This window comes from Stigmatopora nigra, chromosome 2, assembly GCF_051989575.1.
Source record: "Stigmatopora nigra isolate UIUO_SnigA chromosome 2, RoL_Snig_1.1, whole genome shotgun sequence".
Classification (NCBI taxonomy): Eukaryota; Metazoa; Chordata; class Actinopteri; order Syngnathiformes; family Syngnathidae; genus Stigmatopora; species Stigmatopora nigra.
In genome coordinates this window covers 12,984,488-12,997,034 of record NC_135509.1, presented here as the reverse complement: position 1 = coordinate 12,997,034, position 12,547 = coordinate 12,984,488, and the positions used below count along the sequence as shown (strand labels likewise).

Below are 12,547 nucleotides of genomic sequence, written 5' to 3'. Positions count from 1 at the left end.
GCGGTTGGCTGGCCACCAATTCAGGGTGTCCCCCGCCTCTGGCCAAGAGTCAGCTGGGATAGGCTCCAGCACCCCCTGCGACCCCAATGAGGGTAAAGCGGTTCAGAAAATGAGATGAGACATTGTGATTCCTTTAACATCGGTAGACGGCGCTATCTAGTTACACTGTGAGCAAGACAAACGAGGAAGAAAGCAAAGCTGTTGGTCTAAAACTGCACATGCGTCCACTGTTCAACACTGAATAAGAATTCAGCAAAATGTGTCACTTTTGATCCCGATGCTGCACGTGATGATCATCAATATTTCTATTGAATAAAAATGGGTGAGTCAAAAGCATTATATCGTGGACACGCACCCGGAAAACGGCTAGATGTCTGTAGCTCAAGTTCTGGAGCGCCTTGTTATTCATTCTAAATGGAGCTTAACAGTCACATCTTACTTTACACATTTTAATAATGATCGCAAATATATTAAAGAAAAAAATCTCCCACTTTACCTCTAAATCTTTGCACCTCTAACAAAATAGGTGATCTACTAAGATTGTGCACCGTTTAGTTTGATAATGTGAATAAAATATGAACCAAAATAGTGTTTGCCACAACATAGTGTAGTCATTGTGTTACTGTTGTCTCCAAGAATACTAAACACGTACTTAATTTCTTTTGTAATTTCAGATTGCAGTAAAGAAGGCACTGAAGATATTGCAAATGAAATAAGCCCACAACATAGAGATCTCTCCCCAGATTTGGAACGTAACCCATCACCTCCTCCTGACGCATCCGATGGAGATGAGGTTGAAGATGCTGATGCTATTGGAGACACTGTATATAGCAAACACTGGCTTTTCACCACATTGACTCGTCTCATTCAGGTGTCCAGACTTTTGTTAGTTGAGTGTGAATGATGTTAGGATCTTAAGATTTACAATTTGTTTTCCTGGTGAATCTGCCCATCAGATGGTCAGCAAAACTTCCAGCGACTCAGAAGGTCAGATGGAGCTGACTGATGATGAGGAAGATGATCTGTGTCGAGTTTGGGATATGGCAATGGATAAGGTGTGTGCTTCATGTTTCATCAGCAAAGTTCATTGACCTTTATGTGGTAAAGGCTGGATTTCAAATGATTTATTTTTAATTGGATCCAATGTGAGTTCAGTACAAATGTATGTTCCCAGTTTGGACTGGATTTTGTAATTTGGAGCCTGAAAATCTGCTGCATCAATGTGGTTTTCTTTCTTTTATTATTGTAATGATTCTTTATTTACACTATGCAGGATGTGGCTGGTTTCCTGCAGGAGTTTAAAGCTCCTGATATTCTTCTTGGAGTCATCGCCAAATCTAGTAACCCACGTTTGACAGTGAGTGCTGATATATATCTCTTCAACTGAGTAGTATTTTTACTGTCATTTAGGAGCTCGCACAACGTATTAAAGCTCTGCTGGTCTTCCTTAGGAAATTTGTGTAGGAATACTTGGAAACATGGCTTGCTTTCCTTCATCTTGTTTGACTCTTAGCCAAAATGAAGACCTAGGGTAAAAAATATTATTGGAGATAACATTTGAAGTTGTCATTTTTAAAAAATAATGTAATGACGTTTCTCCACAGGGCTGTGCTGTTGCTTCTGTTTGGGGATACAGATCCGCCAACACTTCTTGAGATTAGCAGGTTGTATGTGCATTTTTGTGAGGGAGCCATGAAGGGCTCAGCTAAGTCTAAATTTTCTCTTGTGATATCTGCAGGTTGATTCTGACTTGTCTCTCCCAAAATGATGTCAGTTCTCTTTGGCTTGAGCGAATTCGACATCAGACGTCTCTCCGTTCCAATCTCCTGTTCATCATGTCCAGTTCAACCAACAGTACATTGCTTTATCTCCTTGTTCATCCATTTGAGCAAGTTTACATAATGCCGTGTCTGCTGTACACATATTTTCCAGTTTGAAGAGTGAATCTGTATTTGAAATGTGGTTACGCAAGATTCTGTCCTTCAGCAACTCTTTGTGTCTGTTTTTGTAGCCGATTTGCTGGAGAAAGTGGGCGAGCTCATTGACAAGTTGTTTGACCTTGATGAAGAGCTGATGAAAACCTGGATCACGGCTCGCACTAATGAAGAGGACAATGATGGTGACAGCTGTCTGGATTTAGCCCCATGCCTTCTTGAGGCTGCCAAGCAGCTTAGGTACGAGTCACCAACTTAGAGCCCAATTAATATTGTTGGACTCATTCTTTTCGAGAATACTATTTATTATCATATTATTGCTCTAATGCCAACTACCCACAATATTAGACATCTTCTCAATGAATTGATTCCTTAAAAATGTCACTAAATATCTTCCAGAATTTCGGATGCACATCCTACAAATGTATGGGAGTGTTTTCATTTGTAATCGTGCTTTTAAATTGATTTATATTCACAGATCAGATAATCCAAATGGATTGGAGGTTTACCTTCATGTGATGCAACTCTTAACAACAGTAAATGAGGGCATTGAAATGTTTGGTAAGTAGGCTAAGTGCTTTTATAAGTCATTTGTCTTCAGCTGATGGCCACTAGTTACCAGTTAATGTACTACATTGAGAAGCCATTATAAAATGTGTCACTTATGTTACATCCAGCTTCAAAGGAAGGTCCAGGGAAAGACGTGTGGAATTTTGTGAATAAGGTTGTTTCTGAAGACCTTTGCCAACCAAATGATCTTGAAGTTATTCTGCAGGAGCAAAAAGGCACTTTGATACAAGCCTTTTCTGTCTTACAAGCACTTTATGGACTCCAGGAACACTGGGGAAGCAAAGATGTTATAAGTAAATATCATCACATATGCGACAACTGATCAAATATACTGTATTTTTCCCCACAATAAGTTGTTATGGAGTAAAGGTTGGACTAATTGCTGTTTTTATTTTCTTTTTGAGGTCTTTCTCTTGTTGAGAGCATTTTGCAGGTGATACAGTCCCAGGATGAACATAGGGCTTTATCTTCTAAAAAGGATAATGGCCAAGATGAGCAGCTTCAGACTTTATCAGAGATCACAAGCGAATTTCTGTCAGATATATGTTGTCAGATCTCCAAGGTAATGTTGAAATATCGTCAGTGAGACTTGGAGGGATTTATTATATATTGGCTTTTTGCAGGATACTGTTGCAGCCTTAGTAAAAAGAGGCCATCTGAGTGAGAAGAATGTTCTCACAGCTTTTGGGTGTTTACTTCCCAATTATCAAACATCAGTAAGTGAATTTTTTTTTTTTTTTTTTTTGCATAAACGTCATATTTGCTTAATTAAAACACAGATATGCAGTTGAGTTATATAACTATGGGAGCGCTGTAACCTGAATTTGCACACAAGCTTTAGCCTTATTACTGGCAAACAGTTCATCCAGAGGTCAAGTCATTTACTTGAAAAGCAAATCTAAAACTATATGAAAACTAATGGCGTTAGCTGAGCATTAGTTACTCAACAACTTACAAAATATAAATAGTTTTGAATTCTAGTCCATTTTGTAACACTAAATCAATTTGGTCTTGCAACATTCTAACCGCAGGTTCTTAAAACAACATTGACAGTTTGTGTCATGTGATCAATCTTTCCTTCCATTTCTTAGTTTCAGCACCTGCTGCTCACGTTGTCTGAAACGAATCCTGAGTTGGCTGACAAAGTTAGGAAAGAGTTTCCTGTTTGATGGCCGCCGCAGGTCAGTGTTCAGCCATCGCTTGGACAATTCCCACTTTTTCCTCAAAGCCTCTGTCCCCCCTCCAGACCTGCCCTTGTCCAAATACTTAGCTTTCCACCACAGAACTCTCTCTATCCGTCTATCCATGATCGGCTTTCATTACTGACAAATGGACATAGTTATTTGTAGTATTTCCATTTTGTTTTCATTGTTGCGTAAAGGCTATTTTTGTATTTTCTGATCATTTTTATGATTAAAAGTGCTGTCTTTTTGGTATATATATTTGTCATTCATATCTTTTTCATGGTGACAATTAGCACAGCAATATTTCTGTCCCTAGATGAGCACAGCAATTAATCAGATGCATATACCTGCCTTAATGCAGTTGATTAAAAATGAAAGGAACACATACAACCGACATTGTCAGTCAACACCTGTTGCTTTTTTTAACCTTTCTCTACCCAATGAAGTCACTGATGAGTGCATTTGACAGTTGGAGGCAAGTTAAATCTGCCAGAAACTCTTTAAATAATATGTAAGAACACATGGGAGGAAAAAATATACGCTAAAAACTTTTAAACCTCTATATTTCTTTTCATACATACAAAATGGCCTCCAGGGAACCTTTACTGACTGAGTCATCTCTCCAAGCATATGAGTAATGGTGCTAATACTAATGGCAACATCAAGTGTTGATGTTGAGGGTGACAGTCACTCAGTAAGGACAATAACGTCGGATGAAAGGCTCATGCCTGGCAACAATGAGCTCATTTGCTTTCCAAATGCAAAATTTCCTCCACTTGTGTCGAAGAACAAACTGGCCTACATATTACTAGTGTGCTTACGAGGGCCCTGTGAATATAGCAGCTTTTTAATTAAAGCTTGGATTGATATGTAGAACACTCTTTCTAATGGAAATCTGGAGATGGCAAGCATGTAAGCAGGGACACAGAAACGCCCAGGCTTGCGAATTCACTTCTCTCACGGTGGTATAAGCAGAGCTTGAACTCGGCTCGTAGTGCACATCGATGAGCGGGACATCTGTTAGGTCGTCTTTGTTTGCATAAGGAAGGCATGGGCTGATTCGGATTGAAACACGGGTGGCCTTTAAAGAAGGCTACGGGCTAGTGACTCGCACTCCAGCGGGCGCAGCGCCCTCGGGTGACACTCTCGGGCGAGTCACGTCACAAAGATGAGGGTGAAGCACAGATGCTTCCTGCTGCCCCGCCAAATTTGATCGGCCGCATGCCAGTCTTGGGCGCTGCGCGATATGAGCCGACGCTGCGCTGACAACATCAAGGTGCTGATCCGTGCAAGGCTGTCGAACTGATGCTGATTTCTAATGTCAGTTATTAACTTTTCACAGCCGCCCACTCTGTTCTTTTGCATTGCTTGACATTTCAGTCCAATCTTTTATTTATATCTTGTTTTAAATTTAACTTTTAACTTAACTCTACGTACATTCCACGTGACTTTGACAGTTGGAGGGTGGTCATGCACTTGAACTCCTTGCGAGCATATTAATTAATACATAGATTCTTTTTATTCATGTCACAAACTAAAATTGACTCCCACAGTCCTACTCCGTGTTGCTAAAAGTATAAATATATATTTATATAGTAAACTGATAGTAGTGAACAATCAGTTTAAACGTTGATCTATTTTTTACTTTCACTCAACAACAACAAAAAAATGCTTATATATAGGTAGACCCATTTTTATGGAGAAACTTAACAAAAAAACTTTAAAAAGGGTCTTGTGTGAGTGCAAAAAAACTCATCTTTTGGCACTGATTGAATTAGTTTAAAAGGTTTACTTAAATGCAATGGTTTGTTAGATGTTGGATTTCTGTATAATGTCCTGAGTCGCATGTTGACCAAGTAGAAGGACAGGTAAACGTGATGCCTGCTACGCAGGAGGAATAATGAAGGGAGAAAGAACACGTCAGCAGTGTCATGTGTGCTTTGATTCCGAGGCCTTGCCTATTCACAAGCACCTGGTCAAGGCATGCTCATAATGAAGCATGATGCTTTTGGACGTAATCAAAGCCCCCTTTAGCTTGTCCGCTGCCTTCTCTGGCCTCCTCCTCGCTCTTGTGACGTGGGACTGAAATGTCTTTTTTTTTTTAGGTTTTCTTAACGAAAAAGCTGACATTTCTAGTTGGATGCGGATAAATGGGAATATGTACTTAAATCACACAGGCTTACGTTTCCCCATTTGGACATGCATCTTTCTTTGTTCGTTTTAATATCCATTGTATCACACAATATGTTTTCACATGATTTAATTTAATGCCTCCAGTAAATCTATAAAAGCGGATGAATATTAACTCATTGTGATCCTTGACATGACTAGACAATGAAGTGGATGAGTTAGTTGATCATTCTGACCCAATACATTGTGAAAATTTAAAATCAAATTATTCGAGTTTCAACATGTAGTGTTCATTCATTTTGACCCTTGACTTAAAAAAATAAAATAAAAAGGAAAATATAGTATGATACACTTACCTCATTAAAAACATTTGCATTAAACTTTTCATAATATGATGATCTTTAGTTGCTATTAATCTGGTGCCCTGAATGTGTAATTGTGTGTGTTGTTTCCGTTGTAAATGTGGCAGGTGTTTACATGTAGAGCTCTGCTGTTTTCTTTGTGTGCTCCGACGCTTGTCACCAAGTAGCATTATGTCGCTGTTTGCTGGGCAGTGAAAGAATTGGAGATAATTAAGGAGACGGAAGGACGGGCACGTAAGCAAACCATTCATTCATACATTATTTTACTCCAAATTACAAAAGCATCCAGTATTTTTTTATATGAAAATGATTTTAGATTTTGTGTGTATTTCTTATTTAACATCCAAATGTCTTCCTATTTTTATGCAAATCCATCAAATTGGCATTCACAGAAAGTAAAATCTCTGCTGAGATCTAACGGTTGAATGATAGGTGTATTACTGTGCTTTCAAATGTCCAGTCACATATAGTGAGATTTCAATTTGGAATGAATGTGTTCGACAGGATTTTAAATAAGATTAGCCATTTAAATCTCTTGCAGCTTGATGCTCAGACATTGAGTAAATCCTCCCTGATTAAAGTACAGAACTGGGACAGGCTGGTGCTCAGACACGTCTGCGACGTGACATACCACCTGAGAAAGTAGTTCTCTTCTTAATAAATCTAAAAGGTTTACCATGAACTTTTAAAATAACATCAGGATTAACCAATCTCTTGATGGAATCTTATTCTTACTATCATGGAAGTGAATTTTGGATTCTCTCCAAAACTCAGTTCATAGCTTCTCTTAAAGCAACTCTAAGATAATACAAGCAAGATCAGACCATGAAAGAACATGAAGAAGCACAATTAAATGAGATTTGCTTGACAAAACACCATTGATCCCACACAGCGATGCATTTTTTGACTGCTCTTTGCATTAAATATCATATATTACAGTAGGTGCTCACTTGGCTTCAGCTTGTGATAAGAGGAAGTTGGCTTCGCTTCCTCCTCGATTGTGTAAACTAGCTTTCCCTGTCACGGGTGACACAGGCCAGGACCACCTGAGAAAGGCAGCATGTGTATCGTCCACATGTACCACCACCACCACTACAGATACAGCCCACCACAGTAGTTATCACATGGGCTCATCCAGCTGAGAGTGGCCGTGCAGCTTTAAGTTTCTTAAGTCTTTCACTCATTGTAATTGGCCTTTTTCACTTAAGCTAATGTCTTGATCTCATTAAAACACTCAGTGTGTTGGAGAAAGCAAAACATGTAGATTATGTGGTCATGTGCACCCAAACCCGGAGCTGCTTACAAGGCAGAGTAATGGATTTTAGAAGGGAGAAGGGGGGTTGCAAACCCTGGATGATTGCACAATGAAAACAGGTGGTCCGCACTTAAAATCCTCTTAAACATTGACCTCCTTGGTTAAACAACAGGAGTAAAACACAGGTTTTAAGACAACAATAACAATCTATTCTTTAACATATTTGATCTCACTGTGATTTTTGTCCATTTGTATAATTATTCCTTTAAAATGACTTCTCAACTGTGTCAAGTGTTTTACCCCACCGCAATCATGGCTTTGTGATAGTCCTTAAATTAAAGATGATCATCCCCCTCTACCCAAATTACGCAAGTGATGTTGCTCTTTTTCATTTGCTGCTGTCCCTGAGATTATTGCTCTCCTAAGACCCCTCCTTTTTTTCTCGGTAGTTAAATAGCAATGCGGGTTGCTCCTCAGGGTTACACATTCTACTTTACATAGAAGGGGTGACATAGATAATCCACCTTCAACCACTGTATAGGTAAAGTAGAGGTGGGGGAAGAAAACCTAGCTGCTATTTGAAATGTACTCCAACAGGATCGACGGACCTCGAAGGGGGAGATCGTTTGACTCCATCAACATTGCTTATGAAGAAAAACTACTTAACAATGAGGTAATGTTTTTTTGACTAATTTTCACATATAAACAAAACTGCAGTGATATTTATTTCTCTGACTAAAAAAGATTTTTTCCCCAAAAAAAATGTTGCTTGTGGAGAGTAATTTACCCCAAATGGTATGACATTTTTTATTTAGAGATAAATTATTTAGAATATTCTTGCAAATTATATAGTGGCTTTTTTCAACATAGGTTTTACAATAAGATGAATTGGTTCATGAATAGTTGAACCTAAATCCATCTGTTGTTAGTGAAGCTTTCATCAAGTATGTAATATATAAAGGTGTTTGTAAGGAACAAACATTGGGTGGGAAAACGTACTGATGCTGAGATTTCAGTCCACTAAGGGTTAATAATAGGCTTTCCGCTACTCTAAATGCGATTGCTGTAAAGCCTTTCGAGGAAACAGAAACAAGTTCATCTTGGTTAAACCAAGTCGCAAAGAGTTGACCCTGAGCAGACTGATCCAGTGATGTTTTCAGGGGGCGCACAGATATGGATCCACCGAAAAATTCTCACTCGGGTGGTCTGTGCTACACTTGAAAGACGAAATATGGTAGGGGGCACCTTAGGGCAAACAACTTGTGGGAAAATGCGCATTATTTGAGAACAATCTTTCCAATTTACATTTCTTTGAATTTTAGTGCGATCTTAATGTTGTTTTTGATAGGTTATATTATTTTTTATTTGATACCAGTATGTCAATGGTTACTTTAGAAGGATTAAAAAGAATGTTCCCGTGCGTGAGCATACGTGCGTCAACGCGAGGTAACTGTCCAAGGTTCTGAAATGGAAGTCTCGTGACATTAATCTCAGATTGCGTGCACACTTTCTCTGTCTGGCTGAGGCATTGACATACTTAACATTGGCTGTTATTGGCATGCAGGTACGCAATTGAAGTGATTTGATAAAAAGGGTGTGATGAAGATTTATTTTGAAAGATATTGCTGGGATTTGTGGATGGTTAGATGCGAATAGGTGATGGATTGTGCTTTGGAGGTATTTAATTATTCAATAATCGCTGAGTTAGATGTAGACTATTCAGAGAATATGTTTTGTGTTAGTTATTTAAGAAAATAGATTCGAAATGTTCACAGTTCAGTTACATTGGACATTTCTGTCAAATGCTATTAATTTTTTTGTAGTTGTAGAAGTACTATGGTTAAGTTCCAAGTAATGTGCTGCTTATTCAATTGCATCTTTTTAAATGTAGTCAAACAAAGTGGAAATTGTTAATTATTTAAGAAGGTTAGGGGAACCGCATTTTATTCAAGCATCAATTACTGAAGAAAACCGGTATTTTTTACTGATATAGTATACAACTCGATAAATAATCTGAATTTATTGGGTGTTAAAAATATGTAAATACAAAATACTATACATGGCAGTGAATGAATTAGTAGTTGTAATAGTATTACATTTTATTTTACAAGGTAAAATGAGATTAAAAACGCTTCTCTTTTGCAATGGTGACCTGGGAAGAGAAAAACAAAAATAGAGTAGGAAAGTAAATAATGTATAACTCTGCTGAAATTAAAGAGTTGACTATTGAATCTTTTATGATTGCTCCTAATGTAATTACGGATGACTACTGTTTTCAGATAAACAAATCAACGTTCACAAAAATAGAAGAAAACACTGAGAAGAATACGCCAGAGAAAGGCAGAGCAACAATTATCTTTTCCCTCAAGAATGAAGTAGGAGGACTTGTAAAGGCACTGAAACTCTTCCAAGTAAGGACAATTTAATTGTTTAACTGTAACACACTGCCGTGCGTCTATATAGTTCATTTCATACTTGCGCAGTATTTTTTTGTCCCATTGACACCTCATTTTAATCCTATTTTAACTGCAAGGTGTCATGACCAAAGTTGATTCTCATGATCTGTTCCAGCAAAATCATGTCAACCTCGTGCACATCGAGTCCAGGAAATCCAAAAGACGCAACTCAGAGTTTGAAATCTATGTGGACTGTGACAGCAACCACGAACAACTCAATGAAATCATCCAGCTCCTGCGCAAGCACGTGAACGTGGTGGAAATGGAGCCACTCGATAATTCCTGTCTACAGGAGGAAGGTAAGAAAGCATCTTTCATAATGTGTGTTGTTATCCTATTTTTCTAATTCACACAACTCTATTCTCAGATATGCATAAGGTACCGTGGTTCCCAAAGAAAATATCCGACCTGGATAATTGTGCTAATCGTGTCTTGATGTATGGATCGGATTTGGATGCTGACCATCCGGTAAGACCGAGTTCTCTTGTCAAATTCTCTTCACCAGTCCTCATGGATTTTTTTTCCATCAGGGTTTCAAAGACAATGTCTACCGCAAAAGAAGAAAGTATTTTGCTGATCTCGCAATGGCCTACAGACAGTAAGCTGATTTTAGGAACATTATGGATGTTTTTTTTTTTTTATACCAAACTGGATTTCCTGCATTCTACAGCGGCGAGCCAATACCTCGCATAGAATTTACAGAGGAGGAAGTGAAGACATGGGGTGTTGTGTACAGAGAGCTCAACAAGTTGTACCCAAGCCACGCATGTAGAGAGTACTTAAAGAACTTGCCGCTGCTGTCCAAATACTGTGAATGTCGAGAAGACAACATTCCCCAGTTGGAAGATGTCTCTCGCTTTCTCAGAGGTGGGCTTCATTTAATCTGGATATGACATGTATTAAGTTTGAATTGTCTATTTCAAAAAAGTTTTTGTTCTTCAGAACGCACAGGGTTTACCATCAGGCCCGTGGCTGGTTATTTGTCGCCTCGTGACTTCCTGGCCGGATTGGCCTTCCGTGTTTTCCACTGCACCCAGTATGTGCGCCACAGCTCTGACCCTTTGTACACCCCTGAGCCGTGAGTATTAGACAGCACGCAAATGGGAAAAAGAAAGCAGTTATTCATGCAAAACTACCTTGCTGTTACCTAGAGACACGTGCCACGAGCTGCTGGGTCATGTCCCTCTGCTGGCTGAACCCAGTTTTGCACAGTTTTCTCAGGAGATCGGCTTGGCGTCACTGGGCGCCTCGGACGATTCTGTTCAGAAATTGGCCACAGTGAGTTAACTTGCTGAAGTCTGCAATTCATCCAGTGTTGAATCTATTTTAGTGACATTTCTTTGGTTGGTGTCAGTGTTATTTCTTCACGGTGGAGTTTGGCCTATGCAAACAAGAAGGACAGTTAAGGGCATATGGGGCTGGATTGCTGTCATCCATCAGTGAGCTTAAGGTAAAAACAAACTGTGCACTAAATGAATCCCAACAATCAGATACATTCTGAAAAGCCTTTTTTTCTGTTGCAGCATGCACTTTCTGGAAAATCAAAGATCATGCCATTTGACCCCAAAGTAACATCCAAACAAGAATGCATCATTACAACATTTCAGGATGTTTACTTTGTTTCGGACAGCTTTGAGGAGGCCAAAGTCAAGATGAGGTAAACATAATCTCTCTTTTCAATTCTTCATTCAAGTACATTTGAAAACAGATGCAATGATGACACCCAATGTTATCTTATTTCTTCCAGGGAGTTTGCCAAGACCATCAAGCGTCCCTTCACAGTACGTTATAATCCTTACACCCAGAGTGTGGATGTCCTTAAAGACACCCCCAGCATCAACAGCGTTGTGGAAGAACTGAGACATGAGCTCGATATCGTGGGCGATGCTCTGAACCGCCTCAACAAGCAGCTTGGAATCTGAAATTTAGAATCTCGCTTGCAGCCCATCTGTGTCACACCCACAAGTACTGCTTTAGATATGCTGCCTGTGTATCATCTTTGTCATTGCAAGGAATTTGCTCTAATTTGGGCAAAAACACCATTTTGTCACCTTCTGAGTCGTCCTAAGACAATGTATGATATTAGTAAATCTCACAAACTCACCTAATTGGCCTAATTTCATCCTGCAAACTGTTCTTTTGTGGAAAAACAAAAATCTTGTCACTCTTGTTGTCCAACCTGTTGTCGTACATGATCTCGTAATGCTTTTTTTGTATTGCTTTGTTCCATGATCCAATGAATTGTCCTCACGTCAATGATTAAATATAAAATGTACCTTTGTATTCTTATTGTGTATATATGATGTTATTTTTTTCATGCATATTATTGAGGGAAACTATACTACCAATGTTCTGAAAGTATTTCTGATATTATGATGACATTCTCACTTTTTTTCCCCCCACCCCAAATTTATTCTAACACCTAAGGATAAAATAGGTACAACTACACCACTGGTAAAATCAAACATATTTTTATACAGATCAATAAACAGGATAACTTAATACAATATATCTATGATATTTATGCAAATATTTGTTAGGAGTGTACTTTTAATCAGGTATGAGGTTGCAGTTTGGATTGTCTGTTAGATCTATAACTCCATTGTATATTTGTATTCATTTTACTGTATTAAATGAACAGTATTGGCATTTTTTA

At 38.6% G+C, this 12,547-nt stretch overlaps 2 protein-coding genes across 4 annotated transcripts; both read left to right on the top strand.

Moving 5' to 3' along the window:
- Positions 1-165: 165 nt before the first annotated feature.
- saal1 (serum amyloid A-like 1) lies at positions 166-3,942 on the top strand. The gene is made up of 13 exons (XM_077710306.1): positions 166-322; positions 675-871; positions 957-1,055; positions 1,274-1,357; positions 1,452-1,531; positions 1,605-1,664; positions 1,739-1,854; positions 2,012-2,174; positions 2,413-2,495; positions 2,612-2,797; positions 2,909-3,066; positions 3,128-3,220; positions 3,596-3,942. The coding sequence occupies exons 1-13, from the start codon at positions 319-321 to the stop codon at positions 3,671-3,673; spliced, it is 1,401 nt and encodes a 466-aa protein (XP_077566432.1). The 5' UTR covers positions 166-318; the 3' UTR covers positions 3,674-3,942.
- Positions 3,943-7,896: 3,954 nt separating this feature from the next.
- On the top strand, positions 7,897-12,538 carry tph1a (tryptophan hydroxylase 1 (tryptophan 5-monooxygenase) a). Of its 3 annotated transcripts, none has more exons than XM_077736179.1 (11): positions 7,897-8,108; positions 9,715-9,846; positions 10,007-10,190; positions 10,259-10,359; positions 10,422-10,489; positions 10,562-10,758; positions 10,834-10,969; positions 11,043-11,169; positions 11,246-11,341; positions 11,415-11,548; positions 11,639-12,538. In XM_077736179.1, the coding sequence occupies exons 1-11, from the start codon at positions 8,019-8,021 to the stop codon at positions 11,811-11,813; spliced, it is 1,440 nt and encodes a 479-aa protein (XP_077592305.1). In that variant the 5' UTR covers positions 7,897-8,018; the 3' UTR covers positions 11,814-12,538. The 3 variants fall into 3 exon arrangements, with proteins under 3 accessions (XP_077592305.1, XP_077592313.1, XP_077592321.1); XM_077736187.1 differs by lacking the exon at positions 7,897-8,108 and adding an exon at positions 8,513-8,669; XM_077736195.1 differs by lacking the exon at positions 7,897-8,108 and adding an exon at positions 8,946-8,999.
- Positions 12,539-12,547: the final 9 nt, after the last annotated feature.

Bases quoted from the DNA above. Each gene is read 5' to 3' on its own strand.
- saal1 (XM_077710306.1), top strand. The intron at 1,358-1,451 runs GTGAGTGCTGAT...GGTCTTCCTTAG, and splicing joins CTAGTAACCCACGTTTGACA to GAAATTTGTGTAGGAATACT. The intron at 2,798-2,908 runs GTAAATATCATC...TTTCTTTTTGAG, and splicing joins GGGAAGCAAAGATGTTATAA to GTCTTTCTCTTGTTGAGAGC.
- tph1a (XM_077736179.1), top strand. From the start codon at position 8,019: ATGTACTCCAACAGGATCGACGGACCTCGAAGGGGGAGATCGTTTGAC. The intron at 11,342-11,414 runs GTAAAAACAAAC...TTTCTGTTGCAG, and splicing joins CATCCATCAGTGAGCTTAAG to CATGCACTTTCTGGAAAATC. The intron at 11,549-11,638 runs GTAAACATAATC...TATTTCTTCCAG, and splicing joins GAGGCCAAAGTCAAGATGAG to GGAGTTTGCCAAGACCATCA.